This window comes from Mesocricetus auratus, unplaced genomic scaffold (genome assembly GCF_017639785.1).
Source record: "Mesocricetus auratus isolate SY011 unplaced genomic scaffold, BCM_Maur_2.0 Super-Scaffold_100014, whole genome shotgun sequence".
Lineage (NCBI taxonomy): Eukaryota > Metazoa > Chordata > Mammalia > Rodentia > Cricetidae > Mesocricetus > Mesocricetus auratus.
Genome location: NW_024429197.1, coordinates 40,751,580 through 40,774,530, shown reverse-complemented (window position 1 = coordinate 40,774,530; position 22,951 = coordinate 40,751,580). Strand labels below are relative to the sequence as shown.

The 22,951-nt window shown below is 38.6% G+C and overlaps 1 protein-coding gene across 9 annotated transcripts in view; it reads right to left on the bottom strand.

Moving 5' to 3' along the window:
* Positions 1 to 983: 983 nt before the first annotated feature.
* Dock7 (dedicator of cytokinesis 7) overlaps positions 984 to 22,951 on the bottom strand; it is a 168,062-nt gene continuing 146,094 nt past the window's right edge. For 5 of the 9 annotated variants that reach the window (XM_040757117.1, XM_040757119.1, XM_040757123.1 and 2 more), the window contains 8 exons: positions 22,410 to 22,424; positions 14,736 to 14,861; positions 13,474 to 13,563; positions 13,117 to 13,353; positions 12,626 to 12,769; positions 11,088 to 11,194; positions 4,042 to 4,209; positions 984 to 1,413 (listed from right to left, as the gene is read on the bottom strand). In XM_040757117.1, coding sequence (XP_040613051.1) covers positions 1,371 to 1,413; positions 4,042 to 4,209; positions 11,088 to 11,194; positions 12,626 to 12,769; positions 13,117 to 13,353; positions 13,474 to 13,563; positions 14,736 to 14,861; positions 22,410 to 22,424 — 930 coding nt within the window. In that variant the 3' untranslated portion in view covers positions 984 to 1,370. Of the gene's footprint in view, positions 1,414 to 4,041; positions 4,210 to 11,087; positions 11,195 to 12,625; positions 12,770 to 13,116; positions 13,354 to 13,473; positions 13,564 to 14,735; positions 14,871 to 20,210; positions 20,642 to 22,409; positions 22,425 to 22,951 lie in introns of those variants that run through there. The other 4 variants (XM_040757118.1, XM_040757120.1, XM_040757124.1 and 1 more) reach the window with 2 other exon arrangements.

The window sequence follows — 22,951 nt, the reverse complement described above, 5'->3', positions numbered from 1 at the left end:
ACATTGTCAGGAAATATAACAAAATGGAGTAAGAAGTATCCTGTCTAATTCATGAGGAAATAACTGGTATTTCATAACTAAGTCATAATTACATAAATCTTAAAGTTCTTCACACTACCATTGGGATGTGAGAAGTGACTTGGTGTCTCCTCCCTAATGGTAACCTTCTTGGTAACCTTTTCCATCCACAGCCCACCAGAGGGGAAAGGATGTCATTTCAAGTGACTCACCAGTGTTGGGTATTATCAGTATTGCTGTTTTCTAAGCCACAGTGCCACAAAAAATGTTTGAAACATTAAAAAAACATGAATACTCGCTGGGGTAATTGTTAATTTTCTGTACCTTTTTCATATTGAAATTATAGTTACCTTGATGACATCAACTAATCTATGAATCTTGTAAAACCTCGTGACTTCTCAATTGGTAAATTAAAACCAACGAAGCCCTAGCTCCGTGTTATCTTCAGTGGTATGCAGTAGCCTTCGCACAGCTTTCTAGTTAATGGTGCAGTCAGTAAGCATTTGGTGGATTAATTTGAGGCACAGAAGCCAGTTTACATTGCAGATTCATGAAGTTGGTACTAATGAAATGACCCATAAAGACCGAGCTGCTGTCATGACCATGCCACTAGTTACTAGATATTTTGGTATATAACCACTTACAGAAATGTTTTTGAGTGGTCTTTTTGATTTTTTGCTTTGCTTTTCGAGACAGGGTTTCTCTGTTACAGCCCTGGCTGTCCTGGAACTCACTCTGTAGACCAGGCTGGCCTTGAGCTCACAGAGATCCGCCTGCCTCTGCCACCACATCCAGATTTTATGGAAATATTTCTTGGCAATTCTTAGGTGTTTTGTGGGGTGCAGGTTATATCTGCCATCATTAACTATTTTGAGTCCGTGTGATGCTAGTTTAGAACCAGTTTTTGAACAGTTCATTTTTTTCCTATTGTAATAGAGAAAAAAACTAAATCCCACTCATTAAAATTAGTGTAAACATTCACATATTTAATAGTACCTTTAAAATAAGCATTACTACATTTAAAATGGTTCCAAAATGAATGAATCTATAAATGGTAATATAAATTAAAAAATAAGAACTTAAAGTAAATAAATTTAACATTAGCTATGGTATAAATAATTGTAAATGTGTACTGTACCTTTGAATCATTAAAACTTTTTTTTTTAAAGATGACAGCATGTTACCAGAAGGTTAGAAACCACAGCCATGAGCCTTACATGTAACAGCCTGCATCTGGTAGCACATTCTTCAGTGAGGAAATCAATGCTATTGCTTCCAGAATGACATCCAAGTCCTATGTTTCAATAGAAGACCTCACAGTCATGTTGAATACATTAGAACAAGTGTCTATTTTAGAGTTCCATTTTTCGAAGGCTCATTCGGCTGAAGGAATCTCTGAGGAAAATGAAGAGAACAATTTTTAGAAAGTACTGCAGCTTTTTTCATAAACCTTTACTTTTTTTTCCCCTATCAGAAACACTTCAATATTAGATGCTTGTCTTATATTCTCTATGCTGGTTTACACATTGGAGGTATGTGATAGATAGCAGCCACTTTGCCAAATCTATTGATTATAACTATTTAAGGTACCATGGAGAGAGTTCTGAAGTATTTGGGTGAAAGGCAAGTGATTCTTTAATCATAAACTTGAAATCAAGCACGTGGTTCTCCAACTATACTACCCTTTATGTGAATTTATATACTGCTATTTATAGTGTTTAAAATGGAAAATTTAAGTTATTTTACAAAGTAACTGATATTAAAAGGCTTGCAAGGGCCAGGCATGGTGGCTCAGACCTTTAATCCTAGCACTCAGGAGTCAGACAGGTGGATCTCTCAATTTGAGGCCAGCCAGGGCCAAAGCAAAATGCAAAAACATTTTAAGAGAGTAGCACTCATGAAATGTGTAGCTTAATAAAAGGTCTGAATTCTCCAACCTGCTGTCTATAGTCAGTTATTTACAACAGCATATCTCGCCCAGAGTCTGGAAAAGTCCATTCTACCAATATGAGAGCATAAAGATGATCAAAGTCAATGTCCTAGATCACATTTTCATGATCAAAAACAATATGCAGGTTTTACATTTTCAGTAAAATCTCCTAAATTATAAAGACTTGAGGATTTTATTCATAAAATGTTTATAGATAGATTTTCCTTCTTCCTCATGAATTGGTTTCTTTTGCTCATTCTTCCTGATGTTAGTTAAGTAGGTACTGTGGGAGTTTAGGAAAGGTGGAAGCAGTTACAAAGAAAATGACGTTTAGCTTTGCAGTTCAAAGACTGCTTTTTTAGCTCCAGGGAAAAGTTTTAAAAGCTGGATACTATTCACAAGAAAAGGGGTTGTTAAGCTGGTGAGATGGGTTAGTGGTTAAGAATGTGCTCTGCTCTTGTAGAGGGACCCAGGTTAGGTTCCCAGTACCCACAGGTGGCTCAGGACCTTGTCACCAAGCCCTGGTTAGTCTCCTAGCAGCACATAATCTGGATCTGGTGTCCTTGTCATTGAAGCACTTTGGAGGTGGAGACAGGAGGATCAGAAGTTCAAGGTCATTCTTCTCTATGGATTGAATTCAAGGCCAGTGTATGTTACAGTATACCCTGCTTCAAAACATACATTTTGGTTTTTCAAAAAAGAAAAGGGCTTCCTAGATCTGGGCTTGGCAATGTATGCCTGGGAGGCAGATGCTGGGAAATGGTCAAAGGCTAGCCTGATTTAACTAGCAACACTTCAAAACACTGCCACCTTCTAAACAAAGCCACCAAAGTAACAACAAAGCCCAAAAATTCCCCAGAGAACCAAAGATTGCATGCCAATACTAAGTTCAGAAGACTGCTAGGGAGATGACAGGAAGCTGAAACTGTTGTGTATCTGGAACATGTCTGCAGGAAGGTCTGGAGAGTGGGGAAGAAAGGAAGCAGAATTTGCCGACTGCTTGATCACTGGATAACTTGCACCTTCACACCCCCTGGGGCCTCTGACCTGCTGGGGTTGATGGGGACAGCAAAGACAGACAGGATCTCAGAAAATCTGCAGGGAAAACTAAACCTTCCCCATAGGTGTAGGATAAGAAGCACATTCTTTGCCACAAATGAAAAAATGTTCTTTGTACTTCCTCAGGTGCTGTGGCCTGTGGGGGATGTGGCATCAAGCAGGCCCTTGGCTGATTTTTTTCCCTTTGTTTAAGACAGCATTTGTCTAAGTGGCCCAGATTCTCCTTGAACTCACAACCCTGCTTCAGTTTCTCTAATACTAGGATGGCAGTGGGTATCTTCTGAATGAGTATGTGAACTTGTTTCATCCACTGGCTTCTCAAAGGCTATCAAACAACTTAATTGGTTTATTAGTATACTGTTTCAAAGAAAAAGATGACAAGATAGTGCCACAATAATCTAACAAGTAGATAGAAATTCAATATAAAAATGTGAAAAAAGGGCAGTTTATTTTTAGCAGTTTATGCCAGTTTCCAGAGCTCAGGTGCTACAGAGTGAATGCCAGCACCACCATGGGCTCCTCATCTGCAATGGCATCTTCACCACAGTCCCCCTCAGGGTACCTGTATGAAACATGAGGCAAGTACTGCTCACATGAAACCAGGATTCAGTTGTAGAAATGCCAAGTCCTTCTTTCTGACTTGTCAACAAGGGAAAACTACTGATGCCTCTTGGACAGTTGGGTCCCCTGCTTTATTCTGTGGCAAGGTTATGTAGACTATTGATGGCTGGCTGAGGAAAATGAAGACGGCTCATGAAGCATTCTAGTGAATTCTCTCACAAAAGTGCCATAAGCTGAGACAGACTTTGAGTGGCTTTATGAAGGCAGACTTAGAGTTCCGGGTTAGCATTTCTTCCGCAGAAAAGGCTAACTTTCAGATTGGTTAGGGGACAAGTGGCAACAGCTCATACACAGTTGAATTTGTTAGGTTTTGGGGACACAACATTTGAAATTTTATAATAAGAAGCTGTAAACTTAAAATCTATCAGTTTTTCCTTTCCTTGAAAACCCCGAGAAGGAAGCACGGAGTGTACCTGTGGCAGGTGACAGGCAACGCAGCCTTGTACAGCTGAGGAATTTTTCTGTTTATCAGAGGCTGCAGAGCCTCCTTAAGGCGGTGGTAGTTTCTCTCCAGTTCTCTTTGATACTCCTTTTGATCTGGCCCAATCAAGCTCTTATTTTTTCTTAAGGCATCCTCACACCTGGGGGATAAGAAGATACATGTTTAGACATTCCCCTCCTGGAAATTTGTAGTCTTAACGACAGACGGACAGACAGACAGACAGACACACACACACACATACACGATGAAGACATTTCATACTTCAGCTGATGGCAAATAATTCTCTTTTAGGTTTATGGTGGTATTATGGTTTGAGAATAATATGGCCCCATAGACTTCATACATTGAAGGCTTTGTCCCCAGCTCATGATACTGAGGGGGCTGGATCAAGAGGGTGCTAACTTCATCAGTGGGTTACTAGGAAGGCGGCCTGGATGGAGAAGTAGGTCAGTAGTGGTGTATCCCTGGCCAGTTGCTCTCTTCCTGCTTCCTGTCTGTGATGCAGCAGTCATCTGAGTTTCTTTAAAATCTGATAAGCACTTCCTTTACTCATTAAATACATCTTTCATTAATTTGTAACCCAGGTTGGTCTAGAATTTGTGATTCTTCTGCCTCAGCTTCTGAGTACTGGGAAGTGTATGCCATCATATCTGACTTTCATGGTGTTGGGGGAATCAAACCGAGTCGCTCCTGAGCTGTCTATGCCGACTCTGAAGCTATTTCCCCCCCTACCCTGTACTGTATCTAGACCAGAAACTCTCTAGGATTGTGGTTACTCATCTGTACCAATGGCACAGGGATTCTGGCTCTGTGCACCCCCCCCCCCCGTGCCATTAATATAAAGGTTTGGTTTGTAAACAGATCTTAATTATACACTTTATTCAAACAGTTAAAAAATCTGGACCTCAACAGATAAAGAAGACATTTTTAAAGTAATATGCAGGCTAGAGAGGTGGTACACACCTATAATCCTAATGGCTCAGAGGCTGAAACAAGATAACAGCAAGTTCAAGGCTCACATGAGCTGTCTCAATACTACACAGCCATATCTATATATGTATATCAATATCTCCTTGCTTGTGAATGCTTAGAGAAATGCATAGGTTTAAATGCTTATATTATAAAGAGGCCATCAAGCTTAGCATGACCCCAGAAACCCACATGGTAGGAAGAGAGCTGACCCCACAAGCAGGTCCAGAGCATGTACATGCAATCACAAAAAAATGAATGTAATTTTAAAGACTAAGGAGTGTTAATATTGAGGAGTAAGCAATTTGAACAGTCTAAACTCAAAATATGAGTTTATGTATTTTGGAAAAAGTGTGTTATCACCTAGGTGAACACATGAACTCCAAATCTGTTGTTCATGTGGCATCCCATTCAGATATTCTTCTATAGACATGTTTTACATGTATATGTTTTGCAGTAAGAGCACAAGCCAGGAGTCTGCAAATACATCCAAAATATACCAGCTAGAGGGGAAAAAAAAAAACACCTATATTCATATAATGGAACACAGAGAAATTAAGTAAATCAACACTTATAGTCACTGAAGACAACAACTGACAGAAACCAATGCATAGTATTCATTTATATAAGGTTAAAATGTAAAACAGCACATCATTTAGGGATTCAGTCATTTCTGATAAAACTGTAAAGAAGAGAAAACAAAATCAGGACACTTCTGGAAGGACAGGAGGATGACACCAGGGTATAGAAATAGATAACTGTAATTCAAGATTTAATGAAGACGAGTTTTAAAACACAAAACCTCAGACCAAAAGTAAAGTACACAGAAAGTATTAATTTTAGTAATTAAGAACAAACTGAAGTGTTACTCAAAATTGATCAGCAGAAGATACTATATTTATATGAGCTACGTAACGAAGCAGGGGGCTGAAACTAGAATACCTGCACTCTTGGCATTATTAATATTGAGACATTTGGGGTGTATACTATATTAGGAGCCAATATGTATTTTGGCTCAGTGATTTTATGATGGATGGAAATTTGAATTCAACAAGTATAAATTATATAAATTATACCATATTTAAACTCAAACAGGAAAACAATATCAAAGCAGTTAAACTGATGAAATAATATCACCATTTAAATAATGGTCCTAATTTTGACTGAAATGAAATTTAAGATTATATGCAAACTGAAATATGGTATTTTGTGTGTGTATTAGTAGAAAAACACAACTAACAGAAAAATAAAAATGGAGCATTCACCTCCTCCCCTTCCTCCAATCTCTTTTTTTCTTTCTTTGAAACAAGGTTTCACTCTGAAGCCAAGTGGGGGTGGATCTCACTGTGTAACCCAGGATGACTTCAAAGTTCAGCACTACTCCAAGTGGTAGGGTTTATACACAAGTGGTGCCAAACCAACTATGTATCTTTCTCTGGAAGAGTTTCATTATGAAGAATTTAAGGACTTTTGGGCCTTTCTTATAATTGAAAAGGAGAAAGTTCTCCATCCTGACAGCATCACCTAGGGAGACTTGTTGACTACAAGAGTTCATTCCTCTGAAGTCTGTTTAGGCTTACAATGCAGCCCAGGAGTCCTGTGCATGCTTTGTTTGTGTGAGACCCTGATTTTATAAAATATATCCAAAAAGGTAACTGCTTACAATTGCAGTCCTGATAAAAATAAAAAGTGATCTGATCAGCTACTATTAAATGCCAATGACCCACAGAAACCTGTATTGTCCCATTATACCTGGCCCAAAGACCCCAGGATTTATTTTGTTTTAAACCTTCCAAATAATGAAGTTAATGTAAGCAACCCGTGAATTTAATAAGTACGAAATATGTACATCTGCCAGTAAGTGGCACAAGTCATGTGTTTACATGTTAGGAACAATGTTTCCAGCTGTTTTCCAAGACCAATCCCATGAGCCCATTTAGCCCAATGATTACATCATAAGATACATCAAACTAAAGATCTTAGAGCAAATTCAGGAAATAATCAATAGAGTGAAAAAACAACCTAAAGATGGGCAAAAATATGTGCAAAATATACATTTGACATAGGGTTAATATCCAGGGAACATAAGGAACTCAAATATAAAAATCCAACAAAGGACAAGATATAGCTATTGATGGCAAAATATATGAAAATGGACAATATGCAGATAATTAACAGCACCAGTCATTAGAAAAACGCAAATCAAGACTACCTCATTCCATTTAGAAGAATGGCTATTATCAAAAAGGTATCAAACAGCAAGTGATGGCGAGAATGTGGAGAAAAGGCTGCTCTTGCACTGTGGTCAGGGCACCCTCTACAGCAAACAGTGCAGCTCTTCAAAAGCATAAGGAAAGCGGGGTGGAGGGATGGTTCAGGTCAGAGCACTCACTGCTCTTGCAAGGCCTTGAGTTTTGGTTAGGGCACCCACATGGTGGCTCACAACCATCTGTAACTCCCTCTTCTGTCCTCTGCAGTCACCAGACAGGTACACAGACAGGCAAACACTTGTACACATAAAAAGAAGCTTTAAAAGCAAAAATAAAATGGAACTAACTGGCACAGCAACCCACAACCAGGTATACACCCAAGGGAGACAAAATCCGTCTGCTAGGTAAAGAGGCTCTTATACCCCCCCCATCCTGTTCCACTGCAGTATGATTCACAATAGCCGAGAAGTGGGAACGGCCTACGCCAGCCATCTATCAAATGATGAATGGGCTAAGTGGGGTGGGCAGGAAATGAGAGAGGGTAGAGGGTGAGAGAATTCAGAATGCATTGCATAAATGGATGAAACTGTCAAAGAACAAATTTAATAATAAAAGAGGAGAAAAAGATGGTTCATCTGGGGATGGGGGAGGTGGGTGCTCAAGCATGAAGACCTGAGCCTAATCCCCTAGCACACAAGTGGAGGGAAAAACCAAAACCAAAACCAAAACCACCACCACAATGGGGTGTTTTTCATACATATTAATCTTGGTGGTGGATGGGGGAGTGGAGGGAAGAGACAGGAGGATCCATGGGGCTCACCATCCAGCCAGTTTAGTTTGCTTCGAGAGAGATTCTTTCAAAATATAAGGTGGAAAATGCTTGAGTAAGACACCCAATGTCAACTTCTGGTCTCTATGTGTATGCATACACAAACATACAAACATGGTACGTATATACAATGGAACACATTTTAGCCTTAAAATCAAGTCTTATCTATAACAACACATAAGACAACATATTGTGCAAAGTGAAATAAGTCTAGCTCAGGAAGACAGGTATTGCACATGCGTAATCTAAAAATGTGATTCTCAAAGAAGCTGGAACTAGAACAGTGGTTAGCAGATGCTGGGGAGAAGGATGGGGCAATGGGCAGAGAAAAACTGGCAAAGGATGCACAGCCACATTAGACTGGAGTGAGACACTGTGGCATGCTATTACAAAGTAGGGTTAACCACAGACAGCATTATTGTACAGTATATCCCAAAAAGTGAGAAGAAAAGATTTTGAACACTTTTACTATTAAGAAATGGTAGGGGCGCCGGGCGCTGGTGGCGCACACCTTTAATCCCAGCACTCGGGAGGCAGAGGCAGGTGGATCTCTGTGAGTTCGAGGCCAGCCTGGTCTACAAAGTGAGTTCCAGGACAGCCTCCAAAACAATGCAGAGAAACCCTGTCTAGAAAAACCAGAAAAAAAAAAAAAGAAAAGAAAGAAAGAAAGAAAGAAAGAAAGAAAGAAAGAAAGAAAGAAAGAAAGAAAGAAATGGTAGGGGCTGGAAAGGTGGCTCAGAGGTTAAGAGCACTGGCTGCTCTTCCAGAGGTTCTGAGTTCAATTCCCAGCAACCACGTGGTGGTTTACAACTATCTGTAACGAGATGTGGTGCCCTCTTCTGGCGTGTAGGCAGAATACTGTATACTTAATAATAAAAAAAATCTTAAGAAAAAAAAGGTAAGCATCTGAGGAGGTAAGATATATTTATTTGTTCCTGATTTGAGCATTATGTAGTATATCCATGGATCGAAATGTATCAATGTATCAGTTAAAAATAAATTTAAGTTTCAGAGCATTGGTGGCACATGCCTTTAATCCCAGCACTCAGGAGGCAGAGGCAGGCAGATCTCTGTGAGTCTGAGGCCAGCCTGGTCTATAAAGTGAGTTCCAGGACAGACTCCAAAGCTACAGAGAAACCATGTCTTGAAAAAACTAAAATAAATAAATAATCACATAATTTCATAACTGATTAAGTTTGTTTTATTTCTATGACAGAGTCTGATTCATCCAGTCTGGCCTCAAACTTGTTGGATAACATATGTCCTTGAAATTCTGATTTCCTCTGTGTGTACCTCTCAAGTGCTGAGATTACAGGTGTGTTAACAGTTTTATGCAGTCCTAGGGATCAAACCTAGTAGGACTTCGTGCAGGCTCCACAAACACTCTACCAGCTGACCTGTGTCCCCAGAGCCCCATGAAGCTTTCTGAGACTTTATTTTGGGAGTCTGTAAAGGCCAGGAACTGAGTGCTGCAAGGCTCATGCAATGAAAGGAGAAGGGGCAGCACCATCATTCACATTTACTGCTGATAAAAAGCAATGTTCAATAAAGTTATTTATAACTTAATAAACGATTTGACAATATAAACCATGTTAGGACATACAAGACTGGGTTCTCAGGCTCCAGCTCTGCAGCTTTGTTAGCTGGAATTCAGTCATGTTTAATGGTCCAGTGGCGCTTTTAGACACTTTCGGGTGTGTGGGGGATTGAATCCAGTGCCTTAATGAGCTAGGTAAGTGCTCTACCACTGTGCTACAGCTGCAGCCCATGATACTCTTTTAGTCTAACTTCCAGTGCTCTTTCCAAGGTGTTTCTCAGGCCCTATTCCCATGGCTTCTATGATTTCAGCATTGGTGGGTTACTGACCATTCTTGCACAGATACTGCAGTTGATTTATGTTTTTTCCTGTTTGGTATATTCATTTACTTTTTAATGTCTAAAACCTAGAGTTAATTCTTCAGGGTCCACATAAAATGTGTGGAATCTTTCCAGATACTGTCAAGTTACATTAATCAGTCTCTCTTTTGTGATCATACTGTTAGTAAATAAAAATAAGAAATTAAGTAGTTGATAAGGCTTTTCACCATAGTTACGAATTTTAATATTTACTGAATATCTATCATGTGCCAAATATTAGTCTAGCAATGCTTCTAAGTTGATTTTGTGCCAGGGGAAATTAAGACTGTACACCAAGACTGCTGTCCTCAGAAGGCCTCATTACAATGCTGGCTCTTGGTTGGCCTCTGGGATTCTAGACATGAGGAGGGGCTTGCTGTCCCAGATATTATGTTGATATTGCCTTCGTCCTGCCAGTTTAGTGTTTTGGTATGCCATCTCCAGAAAGTTCCACCCACTCTGTTACAATTTACTGCTGGAGGAATTCAACACAGCCTGTGTCTGCACTGGCAGAGCGTGTCCTCTGAGCACTGGAGCACCTGCTCTTCTTCTTGCTGACATTACTCTGTATCTTTTTCTGTGTAACCAGTCACAGCAACAGAACAATTAGTTCCATGCCGAGGCCTGTGAGTCTTCCAAATAATTCACCAAATGGGGGTGTGCTTGAGAACCTAGACAACCAAGCATTATTTAACTCAGTTTGTAACCCTCTCTCTGAGAGGGAGATTACACTATCTTCCATTTGTTAGGAAACTGAAGATCACAAAGACTAGGTGACCTGGACAAGGACATACATGTACTGATAAGGTAAGGATTTCTTTTGCTTCAGTTTCTTGAGGGAGGGAAACGGGTGCTACATACTGAATAATAATAAGAATAACACTAATTTTTTGGCATAAACTGAAGCTTTCAAGTTAAAAGAGTTGTGGTATGGGGAAGGGTGCAGGCATATGCTAGCAAAGAACAGTAAATGCCACGCAGAATGCATCTCATGATGAACCAATTCCCATCTTCTCTTTTCAACAGTTCCTCGTGGCTCTTATCCTAAGATGCTAATGCTGTGGTCTTGACCACTCTTAATTTGATGTTCTTTATGTAAGAAGCCCCAATTACCTTTTAGTAAAGTCCTTGAAGCAAAGGCGCAGCTTGTTGTGATGTCTGAAGAGCTTTGGGTCAGCAGGTATTTCAGACAGGAAGACCTGGGCAACCTCCAGAGGTCCCTGAAAAACAAAAGGAAACAATGAAGTGTTTTTATTCTTTAGAGTCCGAGTTTACCCACAGGACCATGACACTGACAGGGCTGCATTTATACTGAAAACATGCATGTCTGTACAACTCTACAGGGACAGTGACCACTTCAGATTTTCCAAACTTCATTCTAAATTCTTGCCTCCTACAATTAGATTCCCCCCCCCCTCTCTCTCTCTCATATATGTATGAGTATTTTGCCTGCATATATGCATATGTACTATGTGTATTCAGGGCCTACTGAGGCCACAAGAAGGCATTGGATGCCCTGGAACTGGAGTGAAGAGATGGTTGTAAGCTGTCATGTGGGTCCTGGAAACAGCACGTGGGACCTCTGGAGGAGTAGCAAGTGCTCTTAACTGCTGAGCCATCTTACCAACCCTAGATTCATTTCTTACTGGTTTATCCTTCGAAGAAATGAATATGCCTTTGAGGACTGACTACTGACTTCATCAATACACACTGCCTTGTAGTTTTGTTTTTAATTATTTTATATGCACAAATTTTAATGCATCTCCCAATCCACTGGTTATTACACTTGATTTTACAAAAACAACTTCCCTCAGCATTGCAAAGGTTATTCCTGATGCAGTAAATTAAACAAGATGACCTTTTGTCTTTTAAATCATTTGAAGGGAAAAAAACAAAGGTCTTGTTTCAGTTTTATACTAGAGCATTTCTCAGCATTCCTCTTTAATCCAAAAAGTAGTTTAGACATACGCAAAACTTGATTAAAGCATTTCTCGATGCTCTTAACTGGGTATGTTCGTTAAGACTAGGGCCATGCCTAAATCATAGCAAGACTATCTGAGCAAACTAACTATAGGGATATCACAATGGCTTCCAACATGTGTGACAAAACAATAGTGGTATCTTATATACAAATGTCATTACAGTTTCCAAAATGGTTACAAATTGCTTATTCTGCAGACCTCATTGTGAAGATCTGGACAAAGAAACACCATCAAGCATCTAAGAGAGCAGAGGTTCACATGTATTCAACACAGCTATGGAATGAGTCTTTCTTGAATCATGTATACTTTTTTAAGGGAAGAATTTTGTTTTGTTTTGTTGTATGAGACAGAGTCTCATGATGTAGCCTGGAACTTGTTGAATGCAGAGATCCGCCTGCCTCAGTTTTCCCAGTGTGGGATTAAAGGCATGTCTAGCAAAGAATATTTTAAAGGATGGAATTCCTACAATAAAACAGATATAAGCACAGGCAATGGAAAAGGCACGTAGGAAAATTGTAACTTCAATTTCTCAATAATCTCCATTTATACTTCAGTACCTTGTGACTAATCCACTTGATTTGCATGATTCCGTCACTCTGTAAACATTACAATATTACTCCAAACCCAGTGTGTGAGTTAAACTGCACACAGCCAGCAAGAAGCACCAACCTGGTTCACAGTTGTGCCTACAGACCCCTGCAGGACCATCTGAAGCATTTTGGGGTCTGCTGGATCCTGATGTGTTGCAAACGCCAATTCCTGTGTCTTTTTCTGCATGTCTTCGATAGCAACTTCAATTGGTGTTAAGATTATCTGAGTGAAGCAGTAGCAATCTGGTCAGTGTACTGACTAAAAACTATCTAACGACCTTTAAATAATAAAGTCAGAAGAAATGGGGACCCATTATAAGTGTTCATATAACAAAATTCTAAACCTCAATCCCTAAATTAATAAAACAACAAAAAATAAACTCTTTAAAAAAACAACAACTCATAAACTGAAGAATTAGGGGCCTAGAAATTAGCCAAATTGAATGAGTAACAATGGTAAAATCCTAGCATGCAAAGTGGGTGGGACACATTTTCTACTAAAACCACATGTCAATTCACAGCATGGATATATTTGTTTCATGAATTCTTTTTCATCAGTTGCGGACTTACCTCTTCTTTGTGAGTGACATTGACCCTTGTTTTAATGTAAGGAAAGGCATGAGACGTTGTCAGAATGGTCTTCCGTTTGAACTGTTCATGAAGATCCCCATGGGCACGGCCATCTAAAGTGAAGGGTGTGCAGTACATGAAACGTCGGAGATTATAATTCTTGTCAAAATAAGTGATTCTGTCCTTCATCTCATAGGTGTCGAAGAATGGCTCCACATAGGTAATCTGAATGTATGCCTGAAAAGGGAAAAGGTCCTTATTCACTAACAGTAATCTGTCACCTAGTACATGTCAAGCAAAATGATGTGGAGACCCTCAGAGACGAAACTACATGTCACTACAGTGTCATCAACTTACCTTGTTGGGATCTAATTTACACTTGTCTACAGGATTAGAGTCCTTGATTACTTCAACCACATCCTCTCCAAATCTTTCTCCATAAAATCCCTGTAATGAAGAGAAGGTAATCTCTTACACAGCTTTCCTAGGAAACCAGAGCAGGTCCTGGAGGAAGACTCCTCAGCAAGACTGGGGAATTTGGCAAGTTTTGTTCTAACTATGTCGTTTCCATCCATACAACTAAATAACAGCACAAAAAATAATTTTCTCCAATAAAAACTCAGGTTTTTACAGGAGTCTTCAAGAGAAACAAGACTGAGCTGCAGCATGGGCAACGGTCATGGCTCTTCCTTCCGAAGGAATAACTAAGCCATCAAAGGAGGAAACCAGCCACCCAGAGGGATCTCCCTGTGGTATCCCCACACCTCCCAAAGGGCTGTGTGTGATAAAGTTTGGGAAACACAATCTCTGTATTTCTCAAGACTTACCTAAGTCATAAACAGTAAAAAGCCGTATTTGAGTCAGTCTATGAAAACCAAGCCCAGCAAAGTGAGCTGTAAGGATCAATGCCAGCTTGAATAAAAACAAGCCTAGAGCCCTGCTTTCCAAACTGTTCTGTGCACACAAGTCTCCCGGGGACCCTGTCAGAATGTAGACTTTGATTTAGAAAGTCTGGGGGATGTGGGATCTACATTTGAAGATCTCCTGCATGACACTAACACACCCGAGCCACGAGTCACCTTTGGAGCAGTAAAAGAAGGTTCAGAAGAGCAACTGGAAAGGAAAGATTTGTTAACACAAAAATACAAAGCAGCCACCTAGGAGAAGCAAGGGGCTCTCACGGAGGGATTCTATGAAGTATCTCCAGGTGTGACTGCAGCAGTTAGTCTCTGAAGATGTCTCACTGGACGATTAGGCCATAGAGACCGCACTCGAGCCAGCTATTTCCTGGGCCTCTGCTTCCAATCTCATTACACACTGCTACTTAAATTAATGTCTTGTCTCTTTCTCAAGTGTAGAAAACTGGAGTAATTCTGAAGGGTAAAGGAGCTTAGGAAATATGGGTGAAAATAAGGCCTAAAAAGTACAGCTAATAACAATTTACTGCTGTTATAAAAGAACTGAAGGCTTTGAAAGGGTGTTACTATACCTCTCAAACATTCTTCTGTACCACACAAGTCATTCAATTCATCTGGCTTATCTAAATAATAAAACTGGATGTGAAAGTCTATTCATTACAGAAACATAAGACGACATTCGTGAACCACCACAGCATTCACCTCCAATCTGTGAGAAATCTCTGCGAGTTTGGTTATGGCAGGCTCCTTGTAAACAAACTCTTGTTCATCCAAATCCCCGAACTTGGTTCCATAAAAACCAACACGGAAATAGGTGCCAAACATCCGCTTACCATCCTAGGTTTAGGAAAATGAGAAAATTCAATATAAAGACTTTTTACTTTTTACATTATGCTTAGATTGCTATATTGTAAAATTTCCACAACACCTCAAAAAGTTAACTCAAAATTGTTTATTTTTCAAATGAGGGCCAAAAACAAAGAAAATGATTTTTCTTCACTATTTCTAACAAGGATTATGCAAATCGGGTTTTTGTTTGTTTGCTTTTTTTACCAAAAGAAACAAAATGGTCTTTGGGCTATATTAACTTATTTTCCTTATTGAATCAAACAGTCTTAACATAAAAATAAACCGAGTTAATTAAAACACAGTACTAATATATTCTCAAACCAACACTATCCTTCTCATAGTCTCTATGAGTATATTAAAAAGAGGTCATGGAAGTTAGGAGCCAAGGATAGCATCTGGCATAGAGTACAAAATCAGTAAAGTGTTAAGATCCTTCAAAGTGCTAATGCAAAAATTACTTGGTCAGTATCATTCTGCTGCTAAAAGTATTTGTATGTAGAAGAGTAAAAATGGAATAGAAAGAAAACATGTGAGGGCAAGGTAATAATAAAATTTTGAGATGGGTTCTTATTTTAAAGACCACCAAAAGTACTCACTAAATTCCTGATTTCTGATCTTTGTTTGTTAAGAATTACTATCCTGCTCCCATTCCATTGGTCTTTTCAGTGATACCCTATGTGACATCTCAGAAACAAAAGATACTGTGATAGGACCTAACATAGGTACAAGGACAGAAAGTCACACTAACTCTCACACAAACTCAATGAGAACCAATTCTTTCAGTAAGGATAACATCTGGACATTGCCCAGAAATTTTGAGAATGCAGTGACTCCTATGTGAAAAGTATTAAGTCCCTCTGAATTCTCCTCAAGCCTAAATTGCTTTATATTTATTTTTGTTATATGGAAATGACAAGAGGGCATATACATTTAAAAATGAGTAACAAATGTTATAAATAGTTAAATAAAATGAGAAACTTTGATCCTAATTTACCAGTTTTATAATACTGAAGTGAAGAAAGAGTACAATGATAACCCCGTATTCTCAGCTATAATAAGAAAAATATCTTTGGAGCTAAAGAAATGAAATTTGTAACAAAACCATTTCTTTAATTACCTCATTTGAAATTTAATATACATATTAATTGATTCTTGTAGTAAATGAAATCTGTGGATGAGTTAAATAAATTTCATGAAAACTTTTATTAGAATCACCAGTAGGTCAAGAAGGCATTGCATGGAACACAAAATATCTAAGATCACTGTTTATAAATTTGTGATTAATTTTCAAATACATGAATAATTCTCATTTCTTAAAACCAAAAATACTAAAATATTCTAGTCCAGCTGTTTGGTTCAAGAGATTTCCAGTTTAAAATGTTATTCTAGTCTGGCAGTGGTGGCACACACTTTTAATCCCAGCACTTGAGAGGCAGAGGCTGAGAGATCTCTGTGAGTTTGAGGACAGCCTGGTCTATAGAGTGAGTTCCAGGACAGCCAGGTGTGTTACACAGAAATCCTATCTCAAAAACAATGTTATTATAAATCTTTATTATTATCTAAAGACAGTAATTAGGACTTGCTTCCCTTAGCTAGACTCTCCAGTGCTCAATCTTTGTATAATAGGGATTAGTATCCTGCTTCCATTTTATTGGTCTTTCTGGTGACACTCCATAATGTGTGTCATCCCAAAACAGACACAATAAATACTATGACGTGACCTGATGGTGAAGGGACTCATGAGCTCACTGCTTCACTAGTTTGAACTTTGGATCTGACTAAAACTTAACTACCTCTTTTAACACACTTTTCATATTGATATTATTATGTTAGCTATTATTCACCTTCACTAATAATAAGACTTGCTCCTCAAAAGAATAAAATATGAAACCAAATGATTACAATATAAATAGGTATAAACTGTAATGAGTAGCATCAAGAATGAAAGATTAATCTTGACACCAAATCACAATTAGGGTTCTAGCCATCTACAAGGTTCAACATTTAAAAAAAAAAAAGAATGACCAAATGAACAGAGGAAAAAAGGGGACATTCCAGCAGACAGAGGAGAAAAAAAAAAGGGCAGCTCCTGTCTTAAACAGAATGTATGTAAAAGAAACCATCTAACCATCCATTTGAGTACTGAATGCCTAAGGTATGTCAGGCACTGTAACAAGGAATTCACCAAAGACACACAAGGAAGGAAGTCTCATCAAGCAGGTGACTACTGAGGAAAGAGGTGCGAAGCTATTCATACAGATTTCCAGCCAGAGGAAAAGTCAGTGCAAAGGCTCAGAGGCAGGAGCCTACCTGGTGTGTTTGTGTGTGTGGGTGGACAGAGGAAATCAATGGAAGAACAGGAGACACCAGCATCAGAGAACTAACAAGGAGTTCCTGGACCATGTGCATGCCTGTGCAGCAGGTGAGTTTGTGTGTGTTGGGATAGACAGAGAAAGACCAATGATCTGAGCAGCCACATTTCAATTTAGAAGTCCCTCCCACTGACACCTGGACGGTATCTGGTTTATTAGTGTGATCATTAGTTTCGCCTCCAGTAAAAAACAGTTAACTTATTTTTCCTTCAGTTTTGATACTTCTTTTGTTTTGAATTACTTCCTACAATTTAGCATTACTTCCTTCCTTAGAATTCATTTTGAATTTCACATCACTCCCATACTATACATAGCATATTCTTTCTAAGCAGTTTTACTTATGGCTTTCTTAACTCTGTGAGTGGTGAAACTGCTCCAGCAAAGAAAATTACCTCCCAATTTCTTTACTAAGGAAGAAGCCGTCTGTTGGGCTAGTGGTATTCTTCTATCTGTTGGACTAGTGGTATACTTCCATAACACCATTTTGGTTATCTTCATTCAGCTGTTTCCACTATGCTAGCTGATTGCCACACAGGCACAATAAAACTTTACATGTTATGTCTGTTCTTAAAGACCATTTATTAGATTCTTCTAGCCAAGACTTCCACGTAGGAACATTAATACATAGAGCATGTTATTATTTTTTTTTTTTGAGAGGGCCAGGGAGGGACTGATCCTGGGGCTTTTCACACTTTAGGCAAGCGCTCTACCAGTGACTGACATCTCAACCCTGTTTGTTTTCCATCTTGAGAGGAGGTCTTGCTAAAGTTTCCAGGCTAGCCTCAAACATGCAGTCCTCTTGTGATTATAGGAATGTGCCATTGCACCTGGCCATTAGTCTAACTCTCAAGTTAAGATCTCAACAGGGACTGGGACATAGCTCAGCAGTCCAGAATTGTCTAGAAGTCATGAAATCTATGGATCTGATCACCATTATATCAACAACAACAAAACCAACAGATTTCAAGTGACAATAATGGTAATATCAATGTTGTAAACAAAGCAACAATAAAAAGTGATCAACAATTTTTGGGTATTTACTATGTTATAAACACTTTATGTGTATTTACTTTCTTCCCCCTCCCTCCCTCCCCCCCTTCCCTCCCTCGTCTGCAGTCTGTGCTGGCCTTGAACTGTCAGTCCTCCTGCTTCAGCACCAGAGTGCTGAACTTACAGGCACGCAACAGTATGCCCAGCCTACATGTATTATATTAACATTTAGCAGAATTCTGTGATCAGTATCACTATTTTGACTCTCATCTTACAGATGAAACAAACAAACAAAAAACCCAAAAAATCTTGCCTGTGATCACACTGTAGTAACTGATGGAACTAGAAGTTAAACTCTAGCATTTTCATGTGATACCCAAATCCAGGTTCTTACTTCAGAGACATCTTCCATAGTCCATCCCCAAGTACAGACACTAGGACATGAGAATGATCCTGAGTTGTCATCAACTCTCTGGTTTTGCTTAAGAACTTTGAGTAATCCAATTTATTTTTTGTTTTGCTCTGGTTCTAAAATGGGTTTCTTATTATCTAGGGTAGCCTAGAACTCCCTAGTTAGTGAAGACTGGCCGTTAACCCCTGACCTTCCTGCCTCAGCCTCACAAATCCTGGGATTGTAAACATGCCTGCTAAATGATTCACTACAGAATTACCCGCCCCCCTCTGTGTGGTTTCATCTTCCTTTGTATTACAGTGCCATTCTCTACCATAACTTTTTGCAGATCTTTTTTTTTTTTTACAATCCAATGTGAAGATCAAGTGGTAGCTTAACAGACACACTTTTATAGCCTAGCCAGTTTCTTATCAGAGGTCCAATTCTGATCATTACACATCCTCATCCCCGCAAAAGATGTCATATCCATATCATCCACATTTTGCTGACCCCAAAGCCAGCAGAGGAAGTAAAACAAAATGGTATGGCACGGTCTCACTAGATCCACTTTAAGGTCTATTGCCAGGGAGGCACCACTTCCTCTCACGTTGTCTTTCCTGCTTGCCACCCCCTCAGCCAGCACAGCTCACGGGTCCTGAGGAAAAGAGCCATGAGTGCTTTATATCTGTATTTCTTCTCCTCTTGTAAAATATGACATATTCCCCGCCTCGGCTACCTAAAGGTGCCTTTATATTCCGCCCTCAGAAAAGAAAAAGAGATCTCCTGTAGTGTTCATTCCTCTGCCTTCATTTTAATTAGCTGTTTCTAATCCTGCATTCATTGTAGTAACTTGGGTGAATTATAGTATTTAACTCAACAACAGTGTAGAAGTCAAAACTGTAGCCAGTGTTTCTGAGCACACAACAACCAAAGCATTAACATATATTTGTGTCCATCCAATTCAGTGATAAGTTACAGCAATCATTTTAGATGCTTCTATGTCAAAGGTTAGGGGACATCACTCTGTTTAAAAAGCTAACTTTATTTTCTCTAGCAGCTCTAGATTCTAAAAGGCATGGTGGAGTAGGGTATGGCAACGTCTTTAAAGAAGTATTTTTTAAATAGATAAAATGTCATGTAACTATATTACCAACATTTGAAGAGAGTTGTTTTTGAAAAATATGAGCTTCTGGTGGTGAATTTCTTCATACAGATTGATAATTATTTGGTAAATGAACAAATGAATCTTTTGAAAATAAATGGATGCACACAAAATGTGAAACAGTTATCACATTTTCCCAAAGAAATGAAACATTTTCTTTCAAAAATAATTTAAGTGAGGGCTGGAGAGATTGCTCAGAGGTTAAGAGCACTAACTGGTCTTCCAAAGGTCCTGAGTTCAATTCCCAGCAACCACAAGGTGGCTCACAGCTGTCTATAATGAGATCTGGTGCTTTCTTCCAGCAGGCAGGAATACATGCAGGCAGAACACTGCATATATAACAAATGAATGAATGAATGAATGAATGAATGAATCTTTAAAAAATAATTTAAGTGCACCATAGGAAGTGATATATTTTCTATTATTTCAAGAACAAACGAGCTTTGGGAAAAATGAAAATAAAAGCAAAAAGCAAACAGATATTGAGGAACAAAATTGCTAGAGTAGTCAACAGTGGCAGGTTCTGCAGAATTCAAAACAGATCACTGACATTTAAATACTGAGTGAACTGCTAAATATTGTGCTATCAAAGTTGATGATTCTCTCCCCCTCTCCAAAAAGCCTTGCCAAGGCAAATTATTTTTACTGAATCAAGAACAGAGTGTAAAATGAGGAACATTGCAGATTCAAGAAACTTTCTACAATACATAAATTGTTCTTACTAGATATTAACCCAATGAGAGTTCTACGAGAATACTAAGAAATTAGCTAAGAAACAGTTTTAGAAAAAATGAAGTCACTGAAGCTGTCAGAGTCAAACAGGAAAATATTCACAAGATAGGAACTTACCACAATAGACAATAGTAAAAGTAGGGAGTAGGTCAGCAACCAGGGGCAAGAGAGAGAAAACAGAAAGCATTTTAATTAGGGGAATTTCACAACATTTAAGCAGCAAATGGCAGCAAACACATTTGTAAAATGCAAGCATCCACTTAAGTTTAACAAGGGATAGCAAAAACAAAAAACAAAAAAACCACACGTGCAACAAATTCAGATGCTATGAAGCTGAAGATCCAGTCAGGCAGTGACAGGAATGCAAACGAGGAAATAAGGTCTGTGCAATTTTTACCATGCAGTGACATGATGGGACAATGGTATTAATGTCACAACCAGTGGAAAGTATATCATCCAGGGGTCGATTTAGCATCAAGCAGACTTGTAAAAAACTGCTCAGAGGTTTTAATATATTCTTAATTTTATGTGTAGTTTTTAGCTAATTCTATTTCATGTTAGAATACCCAGGAGGAACTTTATCCCTCAAAAACAGCTGTGGCAAGACTCTGCATATGTCTAGATGAAGTCACAGAAATAAGAGATTATATTTTAAGTATGAATAAGGGCATGCACATTTAATCTGGAGAATGAAGACAGATGTACAAGTTCTGGCTCATGTAAAGATAAGCAGGGAGTAGGTGCCTTTTTAGAAATGGAATGACATCCAGTAGTAACATTTGTTTCTAAGGTTTTCTAATGGGTCCCCAAGCAAGGATTGCAAAAAAACAAAAACAAAAACAAACCCCCCCCAAAAAAACAAAACAAACAAACAAACAAACAAAAAAACAAATAGAGAAGCCTAGCCTACTCAGCCAACATAAGTCTAATGACAAGTGAGTGGCAAAGCCAAAAACCTTACTAACATACATAGCCCAAATAGACCTTATCTACTATTAGGGCATGATTTATAGAATTCTCCTCTTCTTTACAGAAAGATGAAAGATCATTATAGTCAATTCTTCATAACAATTTCAGAGGAGATTCAATGTATATTTAACTTCCAAATTTAACTACTATATGAAAGGAAGCACATGTAGTCTTCATTATACAGTAATAAACACTATCAGAATATGAGGTCAAATTAAATATTAAGTTTTCTCAATTTCTTCATCTTGCTTCCCCAACTAAATTTAAGTGACCAAAATCAATTTCTTTCCAGGTGTGTGCATGCATGCATGTGTGCTATATACAGGGCAATGTGACTCATGTTCAATTTAAACACCATTTCTTCAATTCTACCATGTCTATTTTCCACCCACATTTTAGTTATCACCAGAACTGGCCTCCATCATTCCTGAGAGAATGCCCAGTTTAACACACAAATGACTTCTCTCTTCTACAAAGACACAGAAAATAGTATGCTCCCTAACTGATGGAATCAAACACAATATAATACTTTCCGTTTATACCTCTGAGCAATAACATATAAATCGACCTCTGTAAATGAGTGAAACAATATGGTTAAAAAAGAAAACTGTGAAGTGTTGATGAAAGGAACTTGTCAAAGGATAAAAACAAACGGAAGTGATAACACAGTGCTCATTTACCAAAGAATCTCATTAGTGTAAAAGGTCTCCATGCACTGCCTAGAACCTCTAGATCAAAAAGCTCTTAAAATAACTTACAGTATTTAAACAAAATTTCTTTGGTTAATGAATTCAGTTGATAAGCAGACAGCAGCAGAGTGCCCACAACTAGCACATGTGGGCAAAGCATCGGCATAAGAAGTCTGGTCAGACCCATCTATTAGTGTCTCTAACTAACTCAACATCACCTACCTCCCAGCCAGTACTCTGTGTGATAAAAGTAAAAAAGGGCAAGTCATAAAAACTGTTCAGAAGAACAAAAAGGCCAAAGGAAGTTCAGTTACATGGTACCATACCACAGAATCTTGACAGAGGATAACAAAGTATTTTAAATAGCACATATTCTTTCATTTAAGACCGACAGGAATTTTATGACATATTTGTTCAAAATTCAATCTGTAAAATTTTATCTTTGCAAAGCTAAGTTTTAAAAGTGAAAGTCCTTTTCAAGTGGAAGTACACATTTCAGAGAAAGCAAACATAATTTGGTGCCTGTTCTGTCTCTATGTCTAATTCAGATATTTAGCTACCGTGAGCTTCATTCCACTGAAATATCCAGGTTAAACAGGGCATCCTTTGCAATTTTGCCAAGTTCCAGGACTCAAACAAATGGATGGAACTTTTTTGAAAACCATTAGTAGTAGCTCTACATGTACCAGACTGGCCACATAAAATTTGCATCATAGAGCTCTCAAGGCAGATGAAGTTCCTATAGCATGTGCATAATTTGATTA